Source organism: Zonotrichia albicollis, chromosome 2 (genome assembly GCF_047830755.1).
Source record: "Zonotrichia albicollis isolate bZonAlb1 chromosome 2, bZonAlb1.hap1, whole genome shotgun sequence".
In the NCBI taxonomy this organism is placed as follows: domain Eukaryota; kingdom Metazoa; phylum Chordata; class Aves; order Passeriformes; family Passerellidae; genus Zonotrichia; species Zonotrichia albicollis.
This window is the reverse complement of record NC_133820.1, coordinates 15938335-15961554: the sequence shown is the minus strand read 5'-3', so window position 1 is coordinate 15961554 and position 23220 is coordinate 15938335. Positions and strand designations below refer to the sequence as shown.

General features: G+C 42.0%; 1 protein-coding gene across 2 annotated transcripts; it reads right to left on the bottom strand.

Moving 5' to 3' along the window:
• Window positions 1–379: 379 nt before the first annotated feature.
• LOC102066020 (interferon-induced GTP-binding protein Mx) lies at window positions 380–19457 on the bottom strand. Of its 2 annotated transcripts, none has more exons than XM_026794730.2 (14): window positions 19373–19457; window positions 16225–16584; window positions 14485–14677; window positions 13499–13636; window positions 11435–11589; window positions 10117–10255; window positions 9432–9630; window positions 8636–8714; window positions 7550–7672; window positions 6670–6811; window positions 4909–5067; window positions 4321–4397; window positions 2822–3061; window positions 380–894 (listed from the first exon to the last, which is right to left on the bottom strand). In XM_026794730.2, exons 2-14 carry the CDS (start codon window positions 16453–16455, stop codon window positions 661–663), a joined length of 2109 nt encoding a protein of 702 aa, XP_026650531.2. In that variant the 5' UTR covers window positions 16456–16584; window positions 19373–19457; the 3' UTR covers window positions 380–660. The 2 variants fall into 2 exon arrangements, with proteins under 2 accessions (XP_026650531.2, XP_005489031.2); XM_005488974.4 differs by having other exon boundaries at window positions 16225–16550.
• Window positions 19458–23220: the final 3763 nt, after the last annotated feature.

Genomic DNA, 23220 nt, shown 5'->3' with positions numbered 1-23220 from the left:
GGAGCCTCTTGGCCTTCTGCAAATCAGAGAGCTGGGAAAGGAGACTGAACAGAGCCAGTGGCATCCTCTGGATGCACCAATCACATAAAGGAAATAAACTTCATTTTCCTTCTAGGCTGGAAGGGTTTCATACCTGCTGTGAGCTCCTCTCTCCCTCCTGGGCTGAGATTTAGTGCTGACACTTTGCAGAGGTGTCTTTTTGGTGATAGCAGGAAAGAGAACAACCCCAGCAAGCCAAAAACACAAAGGGAAGTGGGAGATCATCACTGTCATGCATTAAGCTTCATTGAGGAAAGCTAGATAATTTGATTTCTACAGTTTGCGAATGATACAGCTTCCATCATTAAAAAGAAAAAAATTCCAACAAAACACACAATCCTCAGAGTGTTAGCTTTTTAATGATTATTCCAGTGGTTGCACAGAGTTCACAAAGAAAATGTTTATAAATGGGATAATGTTTATTTAATCACAACTCCCCCAGTGGAGCTCTTTATGCAAAGGCAGCTGTTTGCATATGATTATGGAAAATAAAGAATAACTGAAAACTAGAAATTAGTATTAAAGGTCTGGGCTGATGCTACATTTTTATGGGATTATATGAAATTCTTTAGTAATGCTAGAAGATGAGGAGGAAAAAAAACCTTATGAAAAACAAAGAGATTACAACAAGCTGAATTCTCTCAGGTACTGGCAGGCTTTGGTGAGACGATCAACTCTTTGGCTGAGATAATTCCTGGTTTTAGCAGCTTCAGAATCCTCATCAAGGAGAAAGTTTAACTTCTCTTTATCTTGTAAAAGTTGCAGCATTGAGGTCTGCAGGTTTTCTCCAAAGTCATGAAGGACAGAAGACAGGATGATCAGGGGGATCTGATTGGCAAGGCGTTTGCTTGCTTCCTGTGAGATGGAGAAAGAAAAAGGCAAAATACTAAATTGGTAAAAAGAACTCAAAAATGAAGGATCCATAGGTAATCTGGTAAAAAAGTGGCTCCAAGATTTTAAAATGTTGGACTGAGTTACTGTTCAAGAAGGGAGTGCTGCTATGAACTAAAAATGTTTGCAACCAATGTCTTTTGTGCCTGAAATCTAAAAATTAAGAGTAATGGGGATGTCAGCTGCTGCTTTTCTTCCCTCAGCAAATTAAAACCAATGTAGACTGTCCTCTGCTCAGCTTTGCCAGCTCTCACTGGGACAAGTTATAGGAGGACATTCCTGACAAACAGAACTTGTGCCCAGTTTCTGGTGTCCAACCTGTCTTCACTGAATGCTTTCAATATGTTTTGATGCAGGAAATCAGAATGATTTTTCCTAAAGCTGGTAAATTCCTCTGTTAGATGGTAAAAAAACCTGGTAAATTCCTCCATTAGATGGTGGTATTTAGATGGTATTTCTGATATGGTTGTCCTTTTAAACTTAAGCTTTGGAGGAAGCTTTAGCCTTAAGGGGAAATGTCCTCAGCAGCAGCAGTGAGACCAGACTGTAACACATTACATCTGTTTTTATCCCCATGAGATGATCTCCTGTGTGACCTGACCAACTGCCTGGTTCATTTATGGATGCAAACAGATTGATCCAGAAGAGCTTTTGGGGCCCTTTTCCCATGGAAATCCACATTTGCATTGGGGCAACATGAGGTTTAAACCTCTCCCAGCTCTGGGAATTGGCTGCCTCCAGCCCTCCTGGTGCTGGGAGAGCACTTAGACTGAAGTGCCTGGCTGCAGTTGAGAGGTTCTTTCTTTTTGTGGTACAGTTGAAAATGGCATTTGTAGACCCTATAGGGTGTAGGCAGCCATGAATATTTAACTTCCATCTCATTCAAACTCTATTTGGCCTTGCATAAGTCAGTCCCATGGAGCTGTGGTGCCCTGGCATTTGAGGGGTTGTTGAAAATGGCTGTCAGGACATTTTCAAAAATATTTAACTGCAGATAAAACATATAGCAGAGTGTGTAGTAAGGTGGGATGGATGTGCTTATGTGTGTAGCAAGGTGGAATTGTTGAAAATGGCTCTCAGGACATTTACAAAAATATTTAACTGCAGATAAAACATAAAGCAGAGTGTGGAGCAAGGTGGGATGGACAAAGCCACTTCTGGCTTTGTTTCTTGTTCTGTGAAAATCAAGGGTTTTGTCTTCATCAGCCTGAGCAGCCTGACCATTTAATTGCAGGAATTTGTCACAAAGCCTGCTCTTGGAATTCAAAGTGAGCTGCTACCTACCTTCCTGAATCATTAATATTGAACATGTTGCTTTCTGAGGGAGTTTTACAACAAAGCAAATCTTGATCCTGCATGTTCTATTTCCTTTCTTTAACGTGATCCTTTGTTGAAACACCCCATTTGTCCTCAGAGACTTCACTTACAGGGTGCTATCTGCAGTACAGCAGATGCACTCTGATCCCTACAGACAGCTGATATATTTTAATGTAATGTTTTATTATTGCTCCTCCTGCTGTAGCAGTTTAAGATCTGACTGCAAGCCACTTTCTGCTGGCTGCAGGAATGTGCAGAGTGGCTTGAGGCTGACCTGGGCCAGACTGGGAGGTAGCTAACAAGTGGTTTGGGAGCCAGCTGTCACTTTGGCACACTCAGGCTTTTCTAATCACCACATCCTGCTGATAGAGCCCAGCTTTGCCCTGACTGCTCAGAAGCTCCAAGTGGTTTGCAGAGAAGCTGAGCATGTACCTGAATGAGACTCTGAGATACCACTGGCTATTCCCTGCACAGTGCTAGCAGAGCATACAAGGCTGTGTTGGCTCCAGCAAGATCTGGCTGAGGGGGATCTGCTGTGGCATTCAGGGGGCAGCAAATCTGCCTGTGAACTCACAGAGAAATAGGCACTGGTGTGAGAAACCATCTCCACGACAACAGAGGGATCCTTTGGAAAAATCTGAGACTGCAGAGTTGCTCCTGGGGACCCGTTGAGAGCGTTTGCTGCCTTAACAGTATTTAAATCACCAATGTAAAGGTCATCCTGGCAGTACACGATTTTCTCCATTTTGAACTGGGCCCGGATATGTCTTTCAGCATCTGCTGCTTGTTTCTCTCTCATGTCTTCAATTTTCATCTGGAAAAGAAAGGAACAAGAAGTTCTGAGATATTTGCTCCCTTTGGGAAGGTGCCAGTGCTTAGCAGTGTCCCCGGGGAACGGCAAGGTGGGCACAGTGTTCAACTGCCCTTGTGTAGCACTGTCTAACCCCAGAACATGGGAGCATGGAGTAATGCTTTGGACTGTGGTTTATCTCTTGTGAAAGAGCAGGAAAATGTGGCACTTTTGTCCCACTCCAAACTTGGTGCTTGAAACCCAAAGGAAAATATCTACTGTCAGCAAACCAACCCTGTCTAACCCCTCTCTGTCTGGTGCTTTTATTGAGCCATCTGACTCTTTTTGATACTTCCACCTAAAAGTCTGTGGGGCTGGCAAAGTTCCCTCAGTGATGCTCAAATTCCCTTAAAATGCTTTCCTAGCATTCCTAAGAAAACACCCCCTATATTTTCTCACGTCCAGTGTTTGCCAGGACTTCTTTCCTCTTCATTCCTCTCACTGCGTTACACCTAAAGACCCTGCCTGAACACCTCTGTGTTTGGATGAAATAATTTATTTGTTCACTGCTTGGTTGGCCTGGGAGCTCAGTAGGGTTTGACCATGCAAGCGAAATAGCAAACCACCTATTTCACTCACATTTGCCTCTGAGTTTCCTTTTTCAGCAGTACCCTGTGAGTGGACTCTGTTTCTTGGCTGCCAGCATTGCTTCTGGTCTTTTCCTCAATGCTTCTCATCTTTTCCTCAAAGCTCTTTCTAAGAAAAGGCCTTCAAGGACATCCACACCACTGAACTCCACCCCAAAACATGCTAATGCCCAAACTGTGAACAGCCATCTTGTAGTTTTTTCATGGCTGGATGATTTTTGGCTTGTCTGCTCCTGCTTCCTTTCAGCAAAGATGAGATTCCTGCACTGGCTAAAACCCTGGCTTGCTTTCAGAGAGGGAAAAACAGTTGAGCACTCTGAGAAATCATTGCAGGACTTAAATCTGAAATTAATTATAAACTCTTCAAGGTAGCCACACCAGCTTTTCTTTGCACTGTTAAGAATTTGAGCAGAATGAATAAATAATGTATATATTAGATCTTGTCAAAGTTGTGCAAAATGCTCTTTCATTAGTGCCATTATAATCATGCCATAATTTTCAGGCTCTTTCCTATTTTCCTGCAAGAAATTCCACACTTGCATAAGGGTAATGCAGTGAGACAGGTACCACAAGCATGGATGTATTTATAAATGCCATTCTGTCTTTTGAGAATCTCAGCTTATAGTAGTGTCTCACCTTGGCAACTCTGCTTAGATTGTGAAAATTAGCAAAATTCCTTTTAGCAAGCTCCGTAAATTTCTCTTCAACCAGTCCTGAGGGAAGAACAGAGATACAAAATAAAGTCAGATAAGCAAGTGAGGATTTTAAGCTATTGTTAATATGAGACTTGGGAGACTACTCATGTTCTCCATTCAGAAATAACTGAGCTGCTGTACTGGTGCACTCTGCTTTTATGACACATACAAACAAGCAGAAATTTCGATTTCCAGATCCAAGAGTGTGACCACTTAACACCAGGTACTTCTACTGTACTGCTTCCTTGCTGTGTTATTAATTATAGTTATTTTCTATTTTTTATAGTTATGCTCTATTTATTATAATTATTTTCTAATTCCCTTAGAAGAGCCACTGGGAAAAGCATTAACAAATGCTGGAGACCATGTGTAGAGATTGAAGGCTCTAGAGAAGGAGCAATCCCCAAGCTGAATCAGATTTATTTCCACACTCTGAAGGATCCTGAGAGCATCAGCTTCTCCTGGAAAATAAACTTGTCAGGCCCAGCAGTGTCCCCCACACAAGAGCCTCCCATGGGCTGGGCCATACTTATCACATTGTTCAGGATCTCAATTGCTGGCTCCTCCAGTTGTCTGATCTGCTCTTTTATGATGTCCTCAAAAGTGTTGTAGTTGCTGAAGCCTGGGAACTCCCGTCCACGGTATCGGTCTTCGTATTGCCACACTTTCCCAGGAACGGTTTTTTTAACTGTAATGGTAAAATAACATTGCTTTGCTACTAAATGACTCAATGTATATGTTTCAGGTTTAAGAAGAAAGTCTATTTATCCTCTTTGAGTTGTTCTTGAGAGGAGAAACTACTGAGATATTTTTTTGTTACCACAGAACAGAGCTAATGCATTGCTGCTCTCTGAATGAGCCATCTCACACATTGCATCAAGCATCTGACTGACAGAAATTATGTTGGGCCACAAAAATTCTGGTTCTTCTTGACTTTTTTACCCTCACAGAAGTAGTTGGCCATTACCAGTCACTTCCAAGTTTTAAAAAAACCCCAAACAAAACAAACCTCCAAGCTCACTAAGCACTTATTTTCTGGGGAATCTATGTTAACTAGTTATTTTTACTTAAGTTATCACAGTCAATATTTCTTTGCTGATACTATACAAATTTGCTCATTTTTTTGTGTGAGGTATCACCTTAGCCCAGAGCTAAAGTGGAAAAGAAAAAACCCCACCCAGATTCTAAAATATTAATAGCAATAATAAAACAAAAACATTAAGAGCAAAAATAAAAATTATTATCTAGGTTGTTATTGTTTATTACTATTCATTGGCATTGTAACGCCAATGAATAGTAATAAATAATAAACAATAGTAATAAAAAATGAAACAAAATAATTACAACCTAGATAATTGTTGTAACTTAGAAGAATGGTTCAGAATATCTCCAACAAATTCTGTGCCTGTGTTATTGCTGTGGTGGGAGAAGAGAGACAAGCACAGACCTCTCTGTAATGACAGCACTTAACACAAACTGTGTGTGTGTCCCCAGGACACCACAACAGATGGATGCTCCTGGCTTCTTGCTCTTAATTTTCTTGGAAAACATTTACTGAAGATGATGTGTCTGGGTTTAAAAGCAAGGGAATGGGCTCTCAGGTCAGCTGCCAGGATGAGTTCACAGAATTAATAGAATCACTGGGCTGGAAGAAAACTTCAAGATCATAGAGTCCAACAGCTCAACTAAATCCTGGCACTGAGTGCCAAATCCTGTGGCATTCACATTCTCTGAACTCCTTCACCCAGGGTTTTTCTCCTGGGAAGCTGAAAGGCAGCAAGAGAGGCCTCAGAGAAAAGGAAAACAATTCTTATCTCATTTGCTTCTCCTGTGTTGTGCTCATGTGGAATGTGTTTGGAGATTGTTTACCCACAGGTGATTGTTCCATTGGATTCTGGTGTGAGTTGTTTTGGCTCTTTGGCCAATTGGGGCCAAGCTCTGTGGGGACTCTGGAAAGAGTCAAGAGTTTTCATAATTATCTTTTTAGCCTTCTGTAAGTATCCTTTCTGTATTCTTTAGTATAGTTTAGTATTCTTTAATATAATATAGTATAATAAAGTAATAAATTAGCCTTCTGATGAGATGGAGTCCTCCTCATAATTCCTTTCTTCATTGGTGGACCTGAATTTACAATACATCCAGTCTGTTTTTAAACACATCCAGGGATGGTGACTCCACCACCTCCCTGGGCAGACCATTCCAGACATTTATCACCCTTCCTGTAAAACACCTTTTCCTAATATCCAACCTGTATTTCCCTTGGCCCAGCTTCAGCCTGTTCTGTGCTTACCCCTCGCAGCACACTCCAGGAGAATCGCACCCCACGCGCGGAATTCCTTGCGGATCTTGGTAAACAGCCTGACCTCGTCCTCAAACAGCTGCTCCTCTCCTCGTGTGCTCTGAGAGATCTCTTGGTTGAAGAATTTGATCAACTGCAGTGAATTGAACAACAAGCAGGCAATTTAGTGAAGTTTCATTTCTTCAGACTAATTTGTAGATGTTAAGTAAATCTGCAGTTGTTTGATGTTAAAGCAGGGACACAGTTTATAAAAAACATTCCTTCCTTACATCTTTTATGCTCTTAGTTCCTTGTTTGAGTTTTTTTTTTTTCCTCCCAAACTGTAACAGCTAGAGGAGAACAAACTTTCTATTCCTTTGTTTTTTCCCCTGCAGACTTTTAGAGCCATTTACTAAATTCTAATAGGCCAAACTTGTATGAAGTCTGATGAGCTTCCACAAACACCTCTAAAGCCTACTAAAGGTTTGCTCAGGGAGTAACTCCGTGAGATGAGGCACTTAGATGGACCTACAAACGACATTTTGATATCAGGAATACATTTGATTTTATGAGTCCTGTAACCAATGGGAACCCTTCAAAGTGTTGAGCACCCAGGAGTTTGTTTTCCTTTGCTAAGATACTTGATTTTGACCCAGTTAACCAAGTTCAATTTTCATGCCTCATAATCACAGAAAAAATTTTTAGAAGAGGCCATGAGCTCCTGTGGTCCATTATTTTTGCAGGTGTGGTTTGTCTATGTTACCCTCACTAAAATGATGGATACCCAAACTTCTCAGTGGTCCATGCTGATGTTTTGATAATTTCAGGCAGTTTCTTTTTCTCTGTTACAGTTACCTGCCTGCTCTGCTCTGTGACCAGTACTGATACTTACATCTGTGAGGTAAAACAGCTTCTCAGACTCTGTTTGGGGTGTGCCTCTCTTGTACCTTTGCAGCTCCTGTGATGTTTTATAGAGGGCACCATGAATTTGGCTCTCCAGTGCTGGCAAAGTTTTCTGGGGAGGAGACAGTGAAGAAGAACATTGAGATAGGTTGAACTTGTCAGATTTTGGAAGGAAAACAAAATCCCTCTAAGAGTGATCTACACCTGCATGGGATCTTTCCTGTTTTAACAAATCCAAGATCTTGCTGCCAGTGTCCCATGTGTGACAGTGGGATAACACAGAAAAGCAAATATGGCTTTTATTGAGGACACTTAGGAACCAGGATCTGCCTGAGGGATCAGGCTGGACCTCACTGAGGGCTGGGCAGAACAGCTGCAGTCTAGGGCAAAATTTCACCCACAGTGAGCCAAAAACAATGTCCTCACAGGTTGTGCCAGGAAAGTGGTGACTGCTCAATTCCTGATAAATACCTGATGCAACATGGCTGTTTAGTTTCTTCTTTTCTGTAAATTTACAGAAATATTTTTTTTCCTCCTTTGAGACTGAATTTAGATGTTCCCTATATTTTAGCATCTTCTCTTAATGGAATAAGATATATTACAGATATATTTATCTGCAATAAGATATATTACATGCAGATATAGTTATACCAAATAAAAACCCCCAACAGCCTTACAGTAGTATATTAATATAATAGAACATCTTGATGTTTTGAAGACATTTTCAATGGAATAGTAATCATTGTTTCACTAAGCTGACAGCAGTAACTTGTCACCCAGGTGATCAACACTTTAAAAGAAATATCATGGCTGTTATTGAAAAGGCAGGAATTATGAGTCACAAATAGATGAAATAATTTGTTCATTATTGATCTGCAGTTAAAAGGCAAATCTGAGGACAGAGCATGAGGCTTTTTACCTCTGCCTCTCAGTTCAGTTTGTTCTCTGATCACTGAGGTGAAGCATCATTAAGCACATAAAGATGAAACCCAACTGCAGCCCAAGGCTGAAGGGTTGAACTTGTTTTTTAGGTAGTAACTGGCACAACAGGTCAGTATGGGCCTCTGTTACTTACAATAATGTGTTTCACAAGTTCATCTGTGAGCTTTTCTGCCAGACAGGGGATAGTAGCCTTTCCCCCTTCCATAAAAGACCTGTGAAAAAAGAGGAGAAGGTGGGTTTGGACAGCCAGGCTGTGCAGGGCAAGGAGGCAGCACTGATGCTCTGCTCGGTTTTCACTAATTCTTTTACACAATTTGAGTAAAGAAAGGGGCTTTGGGCCATGCTGGTGCAGATGTGGCAACTGCCCAGGACTCTCTGGGTTTATTCAGGAGTTTTTTGACAGCTACTGACTGAGCAAAGGGAAACAGAGAAAAAACTGAAGAAAGCAAATTCTAAGAGCAGATGAATGTGCTGTTATATTATTTCTTCATGTGTGAAGTTCACAACCCTTGTCAGCTGCCATTCTCTGCATTATGATTTATTTGCTGCTGAGTCCTGCGGGCAGCCTGTGTCCTCAGCACAGCCTTTCTTTCTCATGCTGTTCCTTCATGTTTTCCAGTGAACAGAAACACTTCAGTGACTGACTGAAGTGCTCAGATGCTTTAACTTGAATTCTTTGGGACTACTCGGAACTTCTGAAGTTCATAGCATTTCCCCCATGTATTTTGCATCCAAAAAACCCCAAAATTTTTTTTAAAAAGTTTATTCAGTATGTAAAAATCTTCTGGGTTTCTGAAACACAACCCTACATGGGCAATGAGAAACATAGAGTATAACTAATACCTAAGTAGTAAAATCTCAGCAAATCAACAGGAAGCTTTGAGGTGACTTTAACATGTTTCCGATGAGAACTTTTCTGTGAGGAGTACCTGAAATGTGTGTGATTCTCAAAGAAGTGTTTCTCCTGTTGGATTGCAGCAGCCAAGGTCAGTTTGTTGTGGATGTCCTGCTGCCCACGGCACCTGACAATCATGTAGCCCTTTTTGAGGGGGATCACCCTGTTCTGCAGTATTTTAACAATGGCCTCTTCAGTTCCCTTGTCCACCAGGTCAGGTTTTGTGAGGATTCCTGTGAAGTTAAAGGAGAAAGTTAACCACCAAGCAGGAACACTCTGTACCATGCTTAATAATGCAATTTTTTTTTGTATTCCCTCTCCTAGAAAGTTCTCAGCTCTCAGGCAGTAAAACTCACTCTGCAGTTGCTCACACCATGCCTTTTGCTTTGCAAACCTTTCTTTAAAGGTTTTTTTTTAAAGCAAAGCTTTTTTACCATTAATTTCAGATCAACTACCATTAACTGAGATTTTCAGCTTCCAGTTATTCATAACAGGAGGGCCAGCAAGACACCAAACTAAGGAATTCTTGGAGCTACTCAAGAATTGTGACTAGAAATACTTGCAAATATATTCTTTCGGCTGTTTTCTGTTTTGGGGTTTTTTTTTCCTCTTCTTCTAGTAGCTAATTTCACAGACCACAGAACATCAGACCTCATAGGAAAGGGAAAAAAAAAAGATTTGGCCTCCTTTCCAGCTCATAGCTTAAAAAATGATCTCACCTATTGTCCTTTCTCCAGTGGGGTCCACCTCTTGAGCCATTTTCAAAGCTTCTGTTGTTGCAATATCCACGTTACATGGCACCACTACCAAATTGATTGTCTCTTTGCAGCCAATAATTCTTTTAAGTAGGTTTTTGATCTGCAATTCAATACAGCAGTGAAGAGGTTCAGTGAAATCAGACACTTGCAGGATGTGACAATTTCTAGCAATATGAGCCACTGCCTGATGACATTAAATGCCACATATGCTGAGGATAGGGTTACATGCTAGAGGATGGCATGGAAAGGGGCCAGCAGAAGAATGCAGCCTCTTTCCTTATGTAAGGTTTAATCCAAACATCTGGCATAAATGAGACCAAACTAATGTTGTTAAGCCTGTCTTGGCAGCTATGTGGAGTTTAACCTCTTGTGCATATATAATCTTTCATTATAGAAATATTAACGGTATTTGATATCTAACACATGTAAGAAAATCAGGTTATAGGTATGTATGATGTTTAGGTATACACTTATGGAAAGAGAGCAAGCTCAATTGTGCTGATCAATCTCAAATTTGTACCTCTGAAAGGAGCACAAATGTCTTTGGCTTATTTTTCAGTGGAATAATTGTAGGACAATTTTACAAAGCACCAAAACTGAAGATGTACATGACATCTAGCTGACATTTTTCTATATTTCAATGCCAAACTAAATGAGTTCCTCATAATTTGTGTTATTTTGTAGAAGCTTCACAGAGCACTGTGGCACTTATTCCACAGTAAAAAAAAAAAAAATTCCCCTGGATTTTGTTAAAATTGCCTCTCTTTTCTACTTCCCACCCATCCCAGCTTCTGACAGGCTGCAGTGCTGCAGACTCCATCTCTGGAGCATGCAGACAGCTGGGAACAAGGGAAATGTTTGGATTTTATCACATCTGCTGCTTTCTTCTCAATACAACAGAAAGATTGCTATCTAACTGTGGAATGAAATTACTCTCCTCCCAGAAAGTAAAGCCCAGACCCAATCTTGTCTCATTTCTATTTGGTATATCTAGTTGAGTTTGGGCTCATCTTATTGCAAGTTCCCATTTAAAGGTATTTTAGGAGAAACAACACACCCAGCTCCTGCACATCACCCTAACTTATCCTACCTTAGTTTTATTTAAGCAGGCCTTATCCTACCAGAGTTTTATTTGCATTTCCCAGCATTTCTTCTAACAGCAGCCAGAGGAAGAGCAGAGATCCCCTCCATTTATTCTGTTTGCTTCACTAAAGGTCTGCTGGGAGCCCCCAAGGGATGAGGTTCTGGGCACAGATTGGCACATGAGGCTGAGCTTTACCTGGTCCCCGATGTCTTTTGGCTGGTTCCCCACGGCCACCCTGGCAATTCCAGGGAGATCAATTAGTGTCAGATCGGGAACATCAGGGGACCGAACTTCCAGGGAAATTAACTGCTCGCTAATGGCACCTCTAGGACCGGCCACAACATCCTGGGCTGTGAAAAGAGCAAGGCAATGAATACAAGCTTCAAACGATGCAGCAAACCAAAGCTGAACACAAGGACTTTGAAATGTACCAACTACTACCTAAGGTTCTTTCAGGCTTGGTGTTTTCTTTCAGATCCAGCCACACACTTTAATGACCTTAATTCATACCAATTGCCTGTCCAGTTTTGAGAATATCCAAATAATGTATTGAAAAGCCAAAAAAAAAAAAAGAAAAAAAAAAAAGAAAGAATAACAATTTATGCAAAAATCTAAGGAAATTATCATGCAGAACAAGTAGAAGTGAAGTCCTGTTGGAATATGAGCTGTAATATTTTACAGAGCATATATTTATGGACTCTCATGTATGCAGACAAAATACATGTAAATAAACCACAATGAAAGGGATCAGGTAAAACCCTGGTCAGTTGTAGAAATGCTTCCTCAACAACAAGAGACTTTGTCAGCATTAATTAATTCTTGGATGCAGTGAGAGAAATATAGGTGTTGTTCTACATTCTTTACATTTTGATAGGGAGATTGAGAGTAAATTGTCCCAGATACTACAAGGCAATAATTCTTGAACTGTGAACTCAAAGAAGTAAGGAAACCTCAGTCATTCTCATCAGAGATTTTCAGCTCTTTAATTACCTTAATTCATACCAATTGCTTGTCCAGTTTTGAAAATATCCAAATAATGTATTGAAAAGCTAATTAAAAAAATAGAAATAATAACAATTTGCAGAGCTGTGCTTGATGCCTTAAGTTTTAGCTTTCATATTTTTTAGATTCTGTACTGCCTTAGTGTGTGACTTTGAACTTCATATAAAGCATTAGCAAGTTCTCCTCACAGTTCAGTCAGACAGAACAATCCTTTTCCAGCCTGAGAACCAAGGACACCATTGCAGCTTTGAGCCCAAAAGTGCAAACAACAAAAAGGCCCAAAAGGCCCAAAAAGTATAACAATAGCAAATTGAGGAGAGCAGTCTGGGAGGATGGGACGGCATAACCTGAAGCTGAAATTGGACAATGAACCCCAATATGGAAATGGACCAAAACTTATAAAAGTGTGAAAATTCATGACCATCTTGTGTGTAGCCACAGCCAGGCTCTTGTACTGCCCAAGTGCCTTTGGGTACTGTATCCTTTGAAGGCCTTTTAAATAAAACCCTACTTTATTCCTTTAACACTGCTCAGCCTCTGTTCCAGGCAGCCACTCTAGGAATCAGGCTAGTTAAGAAAGTAAGGACAATCCAGCTTTCACACTTAGGGCAAAGTGCTTACTGCCTTTTGGGTAAGAACATTGATCCCTTACCCAGCATGAAATGCTGTAACAGTAAAGCTGAGACATGTGAAGGGCAGTGACTGCGCACATGGTCACAGCAGTGGCAGAAGCTCTCTGTCCTCCACTCTGCCTTCTTGCAATTTCCTCCAAAATAATAAGATTTTGAGGAAATTGCAAGAGACACCTCAAGCACTCTCTGGGCTTTTGAACTGATGACAGGAACCATTTATGTCCCATGTTTACAATTTGACAGACAATCTCCCCAAACCAGGAAGCCAGGAAACCACCACCCAGGTAAGGACACAGCCTGAGCCTTTATCATGGATCAGGATAAAAGGATCATGGCTCAGGATAAAAGGATCGTGGATCTAGTGGGTGGCATCCCTGCCCAAGGTGTTGGAACTAGAAGATCTTTAAGGTCCCTTCCAATACAGGCCATTCTGGGATCATCATCCTAAATCATCTTCACTGCTGGAGCACTGGTACAACTTCCTTGAGAGAAATGAGTTTTGCTGACCCAGCTTCATCTGCTCTGAATGCAGCTCTTGGTGTAACTCCACAATCACCATGGATGCTGTGAGAGGAGGCTCTAAGAGGAGGATTCAGAGGAGATGGAGCCAGCCAAATCCACTCACCTTGCCTTATTGCTCTGTCCACCTCAGAGGCATTCTGCAGATCCAGGGTCACATTTTTGTAGGAGATCTTGCCTTGCCATGCCTGCCCTTCAGGCAGCCTCTTCAGTTTAAGCTCCAAGGGACACCGAGTGACAATACCTGCAGCAGTTCCAAAGGCAGAGGTTGTGCATGAAACAACGCCTTGAGGTGTGTAGTGTACACAGGGCTGCCTGTTTCACACAAAAATGTTTCACACAAAAATGTTTCACACAAAAACGTGGAAATGTTCCAAGAGACGCTGCCAGAGGGGACTTGTCCAACTTCCTGCTCAGACCAGGATTGTCACCAGCACTAGATGAGATCAACCATGGCTCTTCCCAGACATGTCTGGCCCTGCAAACCTCCACAGATGGAGTTTTGCTCCTCTCTGGATGATCTGTGTCAGTCAGCTAAATCCTATGAAAAACCTTTCCACAACTCCAGCCTGAAAGACTAGATTGTAAACTAGATTGTATTGCAAACTCACATGGAAATTGCAGAATTTATGTGTGTAAAAAAACACACACAGAGCTGGAAAGTGGATCTTCTTGAGCTGTACAGCCTTTCACCATCTCTGACTTAAATAATGCTTTAAGTAATGGTCTTTGTACACTTTTTACACATAATAATAATGGAAGTTATCTGTAAGAAAATGTAGTTTAAAAAAACCAAAACCAACCCCAAAAGCAAATTAAAAGACTGGTTTTCCATGTGAAATTAATACTCTGCTGCCCTGCTGCTTTCTGGGAAATACACAGAGCCAGCTGGAGCAATCACACTACACTTCTTACTCCTGGTGTCTTGACCATCAGGAACATGTGCCTTGGATTTACCTTGTGGTGCCTCACTCGCACCTCCATTTCTCAGTCATGGAATTATCCAAATCTAGACAAAAAAAAAAGGAAAAAAAGAAAAAAAAAATCCCTTCCACCTCATCAAAGAGAAAGTGTGAGAAAGTGATTTCTTACCATTGCCCCTGGGGAGAGCAACACCAGAGAGGGCTTCAAGGACAGAACTTTTCCCAGAGCTCTGGTCTCCAATCACCGCAATTGCTGGCAAGGACAGATCCTTTTCTATCCCAAGAGCTCTCAGGCTGTCAACAAGATCAATGCAGGGTCGGATCTTCTCCTCATATTTGTTGTACAAGGTGTGTTCTGCAGCCTGTTAGAGTTAAACTTACAGTGAATTTTCCATAATAATTAAAAAAATATATATTTTCTATTAATTGTTCTTTAGTAAAAGTTATTTAATGGCATCAAGCTTTACTTATATCACTGTGCATCCTTGCATCTCCATGTAATAAATATGTGTCTGTAAATATGAAAGAAACAGTTGAGGGTGGCTCACAGACCATCCTTAGTAAAAATAACAAATTTTGGGAGCCATCCTGTAAAGATAAAGAACACCTAACTAAGTGTGGTTTGTTAATTTTTTTTAATAACAGTTTTTTTTAATAACTGCCATTTTCTTTCACTCATCCACAGATGTACTGAAGCATGTGTATGCAAATGAAGACTGATCCCAGAAATCACTGAATTTGGAAAAAAAATAGCTTATTAGATGTTTGTTTTGCAGTTTGAAGATTTAGTTTGTGCACAGGCACCAGAAGAGTTCTGCTGTAACATTCTTAGCAGGTGGCTGAAATCTTTTAGATCATCATGGCTCTTCCTTCTTTGCCTCATTTTAGGCTCACATAAGGCATGAATATGAGTGGGTTGTTTTAAATGACTGATTATTGTCATTTTCTCGGTTTGACACAGGTCCAGATATTAACACAGACTCTTCATTTATGTGAAAACAAAACAATTTCCAGTCTTTGGCAAAACTGGTCCATCTGCTGTTAAATATGCTCAGCTAAAGTATATAAAGATCAGCTTGGTCTCTTCTCCCTGTTCCTCTCTCCATGTTCCAGTGACTGCTGCACTTAGAGATGCAATTTTGGGAACACCAATATGTTTCAGACATATTGGGCCAGGCACATTCAAACCTGATTTTTTGAGAAGATAGTTTTTCTTCTTTTTTTGAGAAGATAGTTTTTCTTCTTTTGAGAAGAAAAAACTGAAGTTTTTCTCCATCACTTTTATCCAAGAAAATATTTCTAGAAGTATGTCTATGGATCAGATGCACTCAAAAAAGGAGATTTTTTTGTTCAAGATGAGGAAGACACACACATTATTGGAGGCAGGCATATTAAACCCTTTTTGGTAACCCCTGCCCAACCTCTTCACTTAATAGCTAGTAAATTCTCAAAAGACTTCAATAACTATGTCACAGACTTAAAACCAACCTGTGTTCAGTCTAAATACCCAAGCAGGTTATTATTAACCTTTCTGTGCATTTCTGTTAAGGGTTGAAGAGCCTCAATAAAAAAAACCCCTCAGCTTTTATGATTTCTGTTCAACATCTGTTGCTAGGATTAAAACAGACACATGTCACACATTAAATTGGCTTCTAGGCTGCAGCCATCTCTTTTTTTAGACCTGCATTATTAATGTCAGCAGATTAATTGCAGGTACCTCTCTTGCCTTGCAGACTAATTGCAGCTACCTCTTATTCACTTACATGAATAATGGCTAGGACTCATCCCAAAAGTTCTCCTTAGACCTCACAAGTGCAGATTGACCAATGGACAAAGGAATTCATTTTGGGCCATAAAGTGAAACAACAGACTAAGAGAGGGGAGGATCTGTGCCCTCTTCTTGCCTTACCTGATCCTCTGCTGCAAAAAACTCCTCCTCCGAGTCCTGGTCATAGTTAGGTTTGCTCTCAAAGAACTTGTTAAACTGCTTCTCTGGCCCAAGATTGTCTTCTGGTTCTGGTGGAAGAGGCACTTTAGCAGCTTCTGGAAATGGTTTTACAAAAGAAAATACAAACCCCTCTTTCTTGGGGGTATTTTTGGTTTTTTCAGGTTGTTTGAATGCTGCTTTCTTATTATCCATGGCCTGCTGATTTACTGGGCTTGAACGTGTGTTGTCTGCAAGTGCTTCACTAAATATTGATCAGTGCCTGGTCCAACCACTCCAAGGTGCAGCTTCTGAAACCAAACATGGGGAAGTGAGTGACTCCACCTGGCAACAGTGATCAGAGCAGAGCAAATCAAACACCACTTTTATTTCCTGATCCAAACCTTTGGTAGGTACCAAGCACCAGAGCTCTTTTCAAATCACTAAAATTGCTCTCCAGAGGATAGACTTGAAACACTTCTCCCTACCTCTCTTAAACTCTCTTTTTGGTATAAAAAAATTGCCACAGGAAAAACAATATTTGGTTTTCTGGGGGAAAACAAAAGTTACACCAGTTTTTGCAAAAAGCAAATTCTCCTCAATGAAAAAATTGCTGAAAGGTGTTTGGAGAAGCTCAGTCAGTATCAGGGCAGGATTGGAGGGAATGTGAATTCTTCCTGGCTGTGGGCTGGCTCCAATCCATAGTCTGCTGAGTGCCCATCTCACCTCTTTTGTGGAAGAAATCCTTGTCAGGGGCAACTCTGACACCTGTTTTTGAAGCTCTGTATCTTGGTCCCCTCCCCTATAGCTTAAACCCTCTGCCAAAAACAGACTTTTCTTCACATGATGTTAGAGAAGGGAGGACTAGAAGGCTTTTTATTTCCTTGTCAGCGTTTCCTTATGGAAAAGTTTTATTTTCTATGGGTGGCTGAGGGAATTAGTGGCTTTTGGTGTGATATTCTCCAGGGAAAGGGATTTCCAGAGAAAGTGATTTAAGGAAAAAAAACCCAAGATTCCTTTTTCAAAGCTAGATTTTTTAGCTTCCTTCTGCCAAAACCAAGATCTGTTTAACTCAAACACTTCAGAAAACAAATTAGGAGAACCACATCTTTGCTTGAAATAACTTCCTGTTCTGTTAATTTATTTTTGGTGTTGAATTAAGTTTACAGGTTTTCTGATTTAAACAGATGCCAAAATAGTATGACCAGACACAATGCAGTTCATACTTTCACTGTGTAAAATAAGTTTAAAAAAGCCCACACATTGCAGCAGAACAGTTGAGAGAATGTTGTGGGCCTGGCATGAGAAACTGGATACAGTGACTGTGCGGGCATCTTTAATTAGATTGATTGCTAATACAGCATGTAAATATTGCCAGTGCAATATCAAAATAACCACTCGATCATCTATTACAATGGATTATAATCAGGTCATGGTCCTTCTGCTGAGTCACAAGTGAGACTTCTTTGCTTCCAAAACTTCTCAGAGCAGTCTAGGTGCAAGCTGCTCCACTGTAGTCCCAGATTTGGTCAGCAGTCCATGTCTAAAGGGTTACAAGATGAGCAGGTTCTGGTGGAATGTACAGATTTCCAGTCTTTGGCCTTGCAGAATTCATCATTGCAAAGCAACAAAGCATCTCTGGAACTACTTTAGGATTTTATGTCTCTGTTTAAGTGGACCTTGGGTATTTTAACACCTGTCCAAAAGCACAGGAGCTGGACTTACCTTGTAAGCACCCCTGGTGGGGGTGGGGAGAGAAGGGACGGATAAGGGGGAAAACCAACCCAGAAACTCCCTGCAGCTTCGTGACACCAGTTTGCCCTGTTGGCCCAGCCTCCAGCAGCATTTTATATTCTTTTTATGGCCAATGTGCACCAAAGTGAATCACAAACATCTCAGTTCCCCATCTTTGGAATGAACTAATTATGCAAACATCCAGATATTCTGCAATACCCAGCTGGTGTGTTTACTCAGGACAAACCCCATGGCCATCACAGAGGTGGAAGGGATGTGGGGAGGGCTGAGGATGCACGAGGAAATCCAAATACCTTTAGTTAACCAGTACAAACATCGAGGTGGGGTGCAGACCACAGGGTCCACACACACACTCAACACCCCTGCACAAAGATACCTGCAGTCAGCACCAGAATAAACACCCGTGTGGATTTCTGAGGCTACATCCCTGGATCAGGAAAGGATGGGTGGGCTCTGTAACCCTTCCCTGTGCCACACAGGCATAGTGAATTCTTTGTGTACTGAGCTGTGACAACATCGGATGGAAGAAAGGAGGAGAGGGAAACAAAAAAGCTGCAATTGTAAAGAGCCCTTCTACAATGGGCCAGAAGGCACTTGTGAAACATGACACCTGGATGACGCCATGATGCTGAAAGTCTGCCAAAAATTTCCTCTCCCCAGAGCTGCCCCTGCCTCCTCTGTTGGGACAATACTGATTTCACTGAGATTTACCTTCAGAATTTGCCTGCCTGTGTGAGGGAAACCTCTCCCAGCACAACACAAAGCACTCTCTGCACACCCACATCTGCACAAACACCAACCTATCAAAGAGGAGTTCCTTTGTTTTTCTGTAAGGACCGTTTGGCTTTGCATCTGTAAAAGATGAAAAGCCCCTTCTAAAAAATCCTCTTTCAAACCCAAGGTGCAGAGCTGCAGCGCTGAACCCACACAGCTCCTGGATTTACTCACTCTCAGTCCAGCCAGAGGAGCACATGGATTTCTGGCTGACCCACCCTGTGTCTTCAGGATATTTGGGTAAACCTCACAGTTTCCACGTTGTATAGTTATTAACTCCAGCTGTCTTCTCATAAAGAAAATGAAGCAATGAAAAGTTTATGATCCTACTCATAAATAGTGCTGGCTAGATCATCTTGCTAAACAATGGCTTTAAAAAAAAAAAGCCATCTCTCAGTTGTCTTCTTTTAAAGACGAAATAATATTAATATATTTTCTTTTTTTCTTTTTCCCCACCCCAGAAAGCAAAAGATCCTGCTCCTGGAAACCCTATTTAATCACACTTACTTTAGATGCTTTATGCAGCCTTGTCACTATAAAAGGAATGAAGATAACAGTAAAAAATTGCATTATTCTTTTTAGAGGAAGGAAGGGAGAAACTTACCCTCCTAAGTGTCCTGTAGAAAGGAGAAGCACTGACTTTCTGAAACTTCTTCAGATGCTTTTTTACTTACAGGCTCCACCTTCCCATTGTGACAACAAGGAGAAGAAATGAAACTAAATTCTCACAAGAGAAGTATTTGGCTTTTGTGGAAATGACCAGGCTGTTTCAAAAGACAGAGCTGCCACGAGTGGGCACCACTTGCTTACTTTGCACGGGGCACCTCAGAGCCAGAGAATCCTAGAATGGTTTGGGTTGGAAGAACGTAAAAATGATCTTGTTCCACCCCTCTGCCATGGCAGGGACACCTTCCACTGTGCCAGGCTGCTCCAAGCCCTGTTCAGCCTGGCCGTGGACACTTCCAGGGATCCAGGGCAGCCACAGCTGCTCTGGGCACCCTGTGCCAGGGCCTCCCCAACCTCTCAGGGCACAATTTCTTCCTAATATCTAATCTAAAGCTACTTTCTTTCAATTTAAAGCCATTCTCCCTTGTCCAATTACTACCTGCCCTTGTAAAAATCTCACAGCCTTCCTTTCACCAAAGCCTCTCAGAAGAGCAGCCACACCTCTGTAGAGCAGCTCAGCATTCAGCAGGTGATATCCAGGTGAAGCTAAGCTTAATTATTGCAGAACTTTTAGTGAATTATGAATTGTTAATTAATCACTGAGTAGCCTTAGGATATTTAGCACTAATGCAGCAAATGCATTTATCAAAGGCAATTCTGAATCTGTTACAGCTGTCACCTCAAAATACAATCCTTGACTTGACAAAACTGTCCCTGTGAAAGGCCTTGGAGAGGCTCTGTCAGGCAAATGTGAAATCCCTGCTATTGAGACAGCTTTGTGATAGCCCTGGAAATAATAATGCAATGTGTTGGGTTTTTTACTTTCATTTCCCTGTATGTTTAGTGAACAGCAGAAATGAAACTCCTCACAACACAGCTGAGCTCCTCCTTCCTTGGCTGTATTGCTTAATAGAATGTCACAGACAAACAGCAGAGGTACTTGAAAATATTTGAGCAACAACGTGCCTTTCCTCCCCCACAAAAAGGCATCTCAGTGAGTCAGTTCACTCACACCTGGGGCAGAACCTGCTGGCTCAAGCTGCTGTGCCCCACTCCCACAGGTGTTGCCTGCTGGGGATGCTGGTCCTGTGCCATCCAGGGGACCCTTTCAGCCTTCTCATTCCTCCGTGTAAAAACCAAGTGGGTGAGGGCCCCCTCCACAGGAGGAGGAGTGATTTTTCCACCACCCAAGTGAGACTTTCCATCCCAGCCAGGGCGGCAAACCACACCACAACTCACCTGGGGCTGTGCCTTGGCTGCTAGAGGCTGAGGATGTTGGATGTGGGTGACAAGACAGTAAAGTGACACACAGTGTGATTTGTCTCTGTTATGCACTGCTTCAGGACAGTCCAAGTTGTTTCTCATGACCTTGTGGTGCTTTCTCAACATCACTAGGTCAGGGTGCTTCCTCTTCTGCTGTCTTTGGTCTCCTGCCCTCTTTTTTTTTTTTGTGTTTTAGTTTGGGGTTTTTTTTCTGTTTTTAATAGGCTCTAAACTGTCAAGCAACATCAGTATACTTTGTTCAGTCAGGGGCTGTGCAAGCTGGATGCAGGAACCCCACTTGCTGCTCACTCCCTCCAGTTTTGCCCATTGCCTCGACTGATCAGCTGTTCTCAATTCCAGGCTGTTCTGGTGGGTTTCCAACTGCCTTACTCAGGTCCCTGGGTCTGACTGCACAGCACTCACACTTCTCTGGTCCCAGCCCGTTCTCCTCACTCCTCACCTGGCAGTGACTCACAGGACTTGTTCCCAAGCTCTGGCTGTGGGTGGCAGGACGCTGGGCACAGGCTGCAACAGGACACAATAGCTCTAAGCTCTCCTGGCCTCTTTCACCATACCAATCCTTGCACTTACCCATACAGGAGATCAATCTGAAGGAGATTCTATGTCATACTCTTATCCCCAAATGGCTTTTTTCACCCTGTGTGCAAGAGGCTGATCCTCACACAGAGTTGAGGTATTTGGTTTATTTACAGTTGTGCACAGAAAGAGGTGCTGGGTGGCAAATCTGCAAAGCCAGCCCAGTGACTATCAAAACTTGTCACTATTTATACACCAACAAAGGCATTAATGTTCACTGGCTTCCAGTCACAGAGTTCTCTTATTAACTAGTATTCTATCTTCTACTGATTAAATGATTCCCTCACTTATTTTGCTAATTAGTCCTCATGCTCAGTCTTTCTCTTCTTTTAAATCAGTGACTTTTTGGGTTGGTGGGCAGTGAGTCAGTGGTTGTGATCTCCCCTTGCCAAAATTACCTATTCCTGATTTGATCAGCTGGCCTTGCTTTGTTCCTTGCTATCTGACATTGTCTTAGTTTATTCACCAAGTGCCCTTGCTTTGTTGTTTCAGCAGTAATTTACGCCTGGCTGCAGTTGATACATTATCTCAAGTTTCTTCTATTCTTTTTTTTTTCTACAGCTCCTGCAATTACTGAGACACATTAAACATAATTTATCTTTTAGGGAGTTGTTCATCATTTCCTCCAGTTGAGGTTACGAAGCCACAACAGCACTCAAATGCCTCACTTTTTATGAACATGACACATTTTCCCGAAATTAATCACAGGGATGACTGGCAAGTCAATTGCTTCATGATTTTTTAAATGCAAATATTCAGTGCTGCAATTAAGACAAAGCATAATAGGGTTAGCATTAAGAGAAAGACAACAGGGTTAAGTAACTTAGTGAAAATCCCTGTGAGCTGTTGTGACTTCCCAAAGAGTGTCCCACCATCAATGTTCTGAAGGAATAGCAGCACCTTTCCTCCTGTTGGATTTCCCCACCTGAATGCTAAGATGCTCTGGCTCTGCTCATCCTCCAGAATGCAAAAGAAAGCATCTTTAAATCCAAAGTCCATGATAATTTGTTTTATTGCACTTAAATCCTGTGCCAGCCTCTACTGCTGAGAACGAGGTGTCTGATTCAGAGTGACCCTCTCCAAGCAGCATTCAGGATGTCATTCTCAGGTTCACTATTAAACAGATCCAAGCCTTCCATGCCTTTTATTGTGAGATACATAGAGGTTTCTGAAAAAGGTCTGCAAGCATTTTACTTGTAGAGTACACATCCTGTGTCTTGGTTTGAAAAGACCAAGCGTCTGCCTTGACATTGGGCACAATTCTGCTTTGGTGTCTGCTAAGGAAGGCAGGAACCTCCCCCGAAATGGAAAATGTAAATGACTTCCCCCCAAATTATTATTATAATTTTGAAATTAAAGGGCTCTCAGGCAAAGATATGGGAGTAGGAATAACAGTTCTTTAATAGGGAAAAATAAAACTAAAATAAAAATGCAGTGATACAAAACAACACTGCCAGAGTCAGAACAGGAGCTGACAGCCTGTGTGTCAGGGCGGTGTCCCAGCCCCATCCATGGGGGCTCAGCCCTCCTGCAGTGCCAGCTGTGGCTCTGCTGCAGCAGGGATCCTGCACAAGGGGGGAGTTTTCCTCTGCAGCTCCAGGGCTGCTGCAGATGGGCCTGGGCTCCCTCTGGCCATGCAGGGCAGCAGAAAGCTGCTCCTCTGGCAATGCAGGGGGCAAAGGCTGCTGTGCTGTGCCAGCACCTCAGATTGGATCCAGGTAGGAATGCTTGGCTCCTCCCCTGGGCGGAGCATCTCCCCATGGGATGCTGGGATTGGATCAGCCCTGCAGGGACGCTGAGTGGCCATGGACAGCAGAGATCTCCTGGAGGGAGGGTTGGCTGTGGGAGAGAGAAAGGAAAAACTGCCCAGGAACAGCAGAGAACTGCCCCAGCTCTGACTGATGGCAATAGCCACCCCCAGCTACA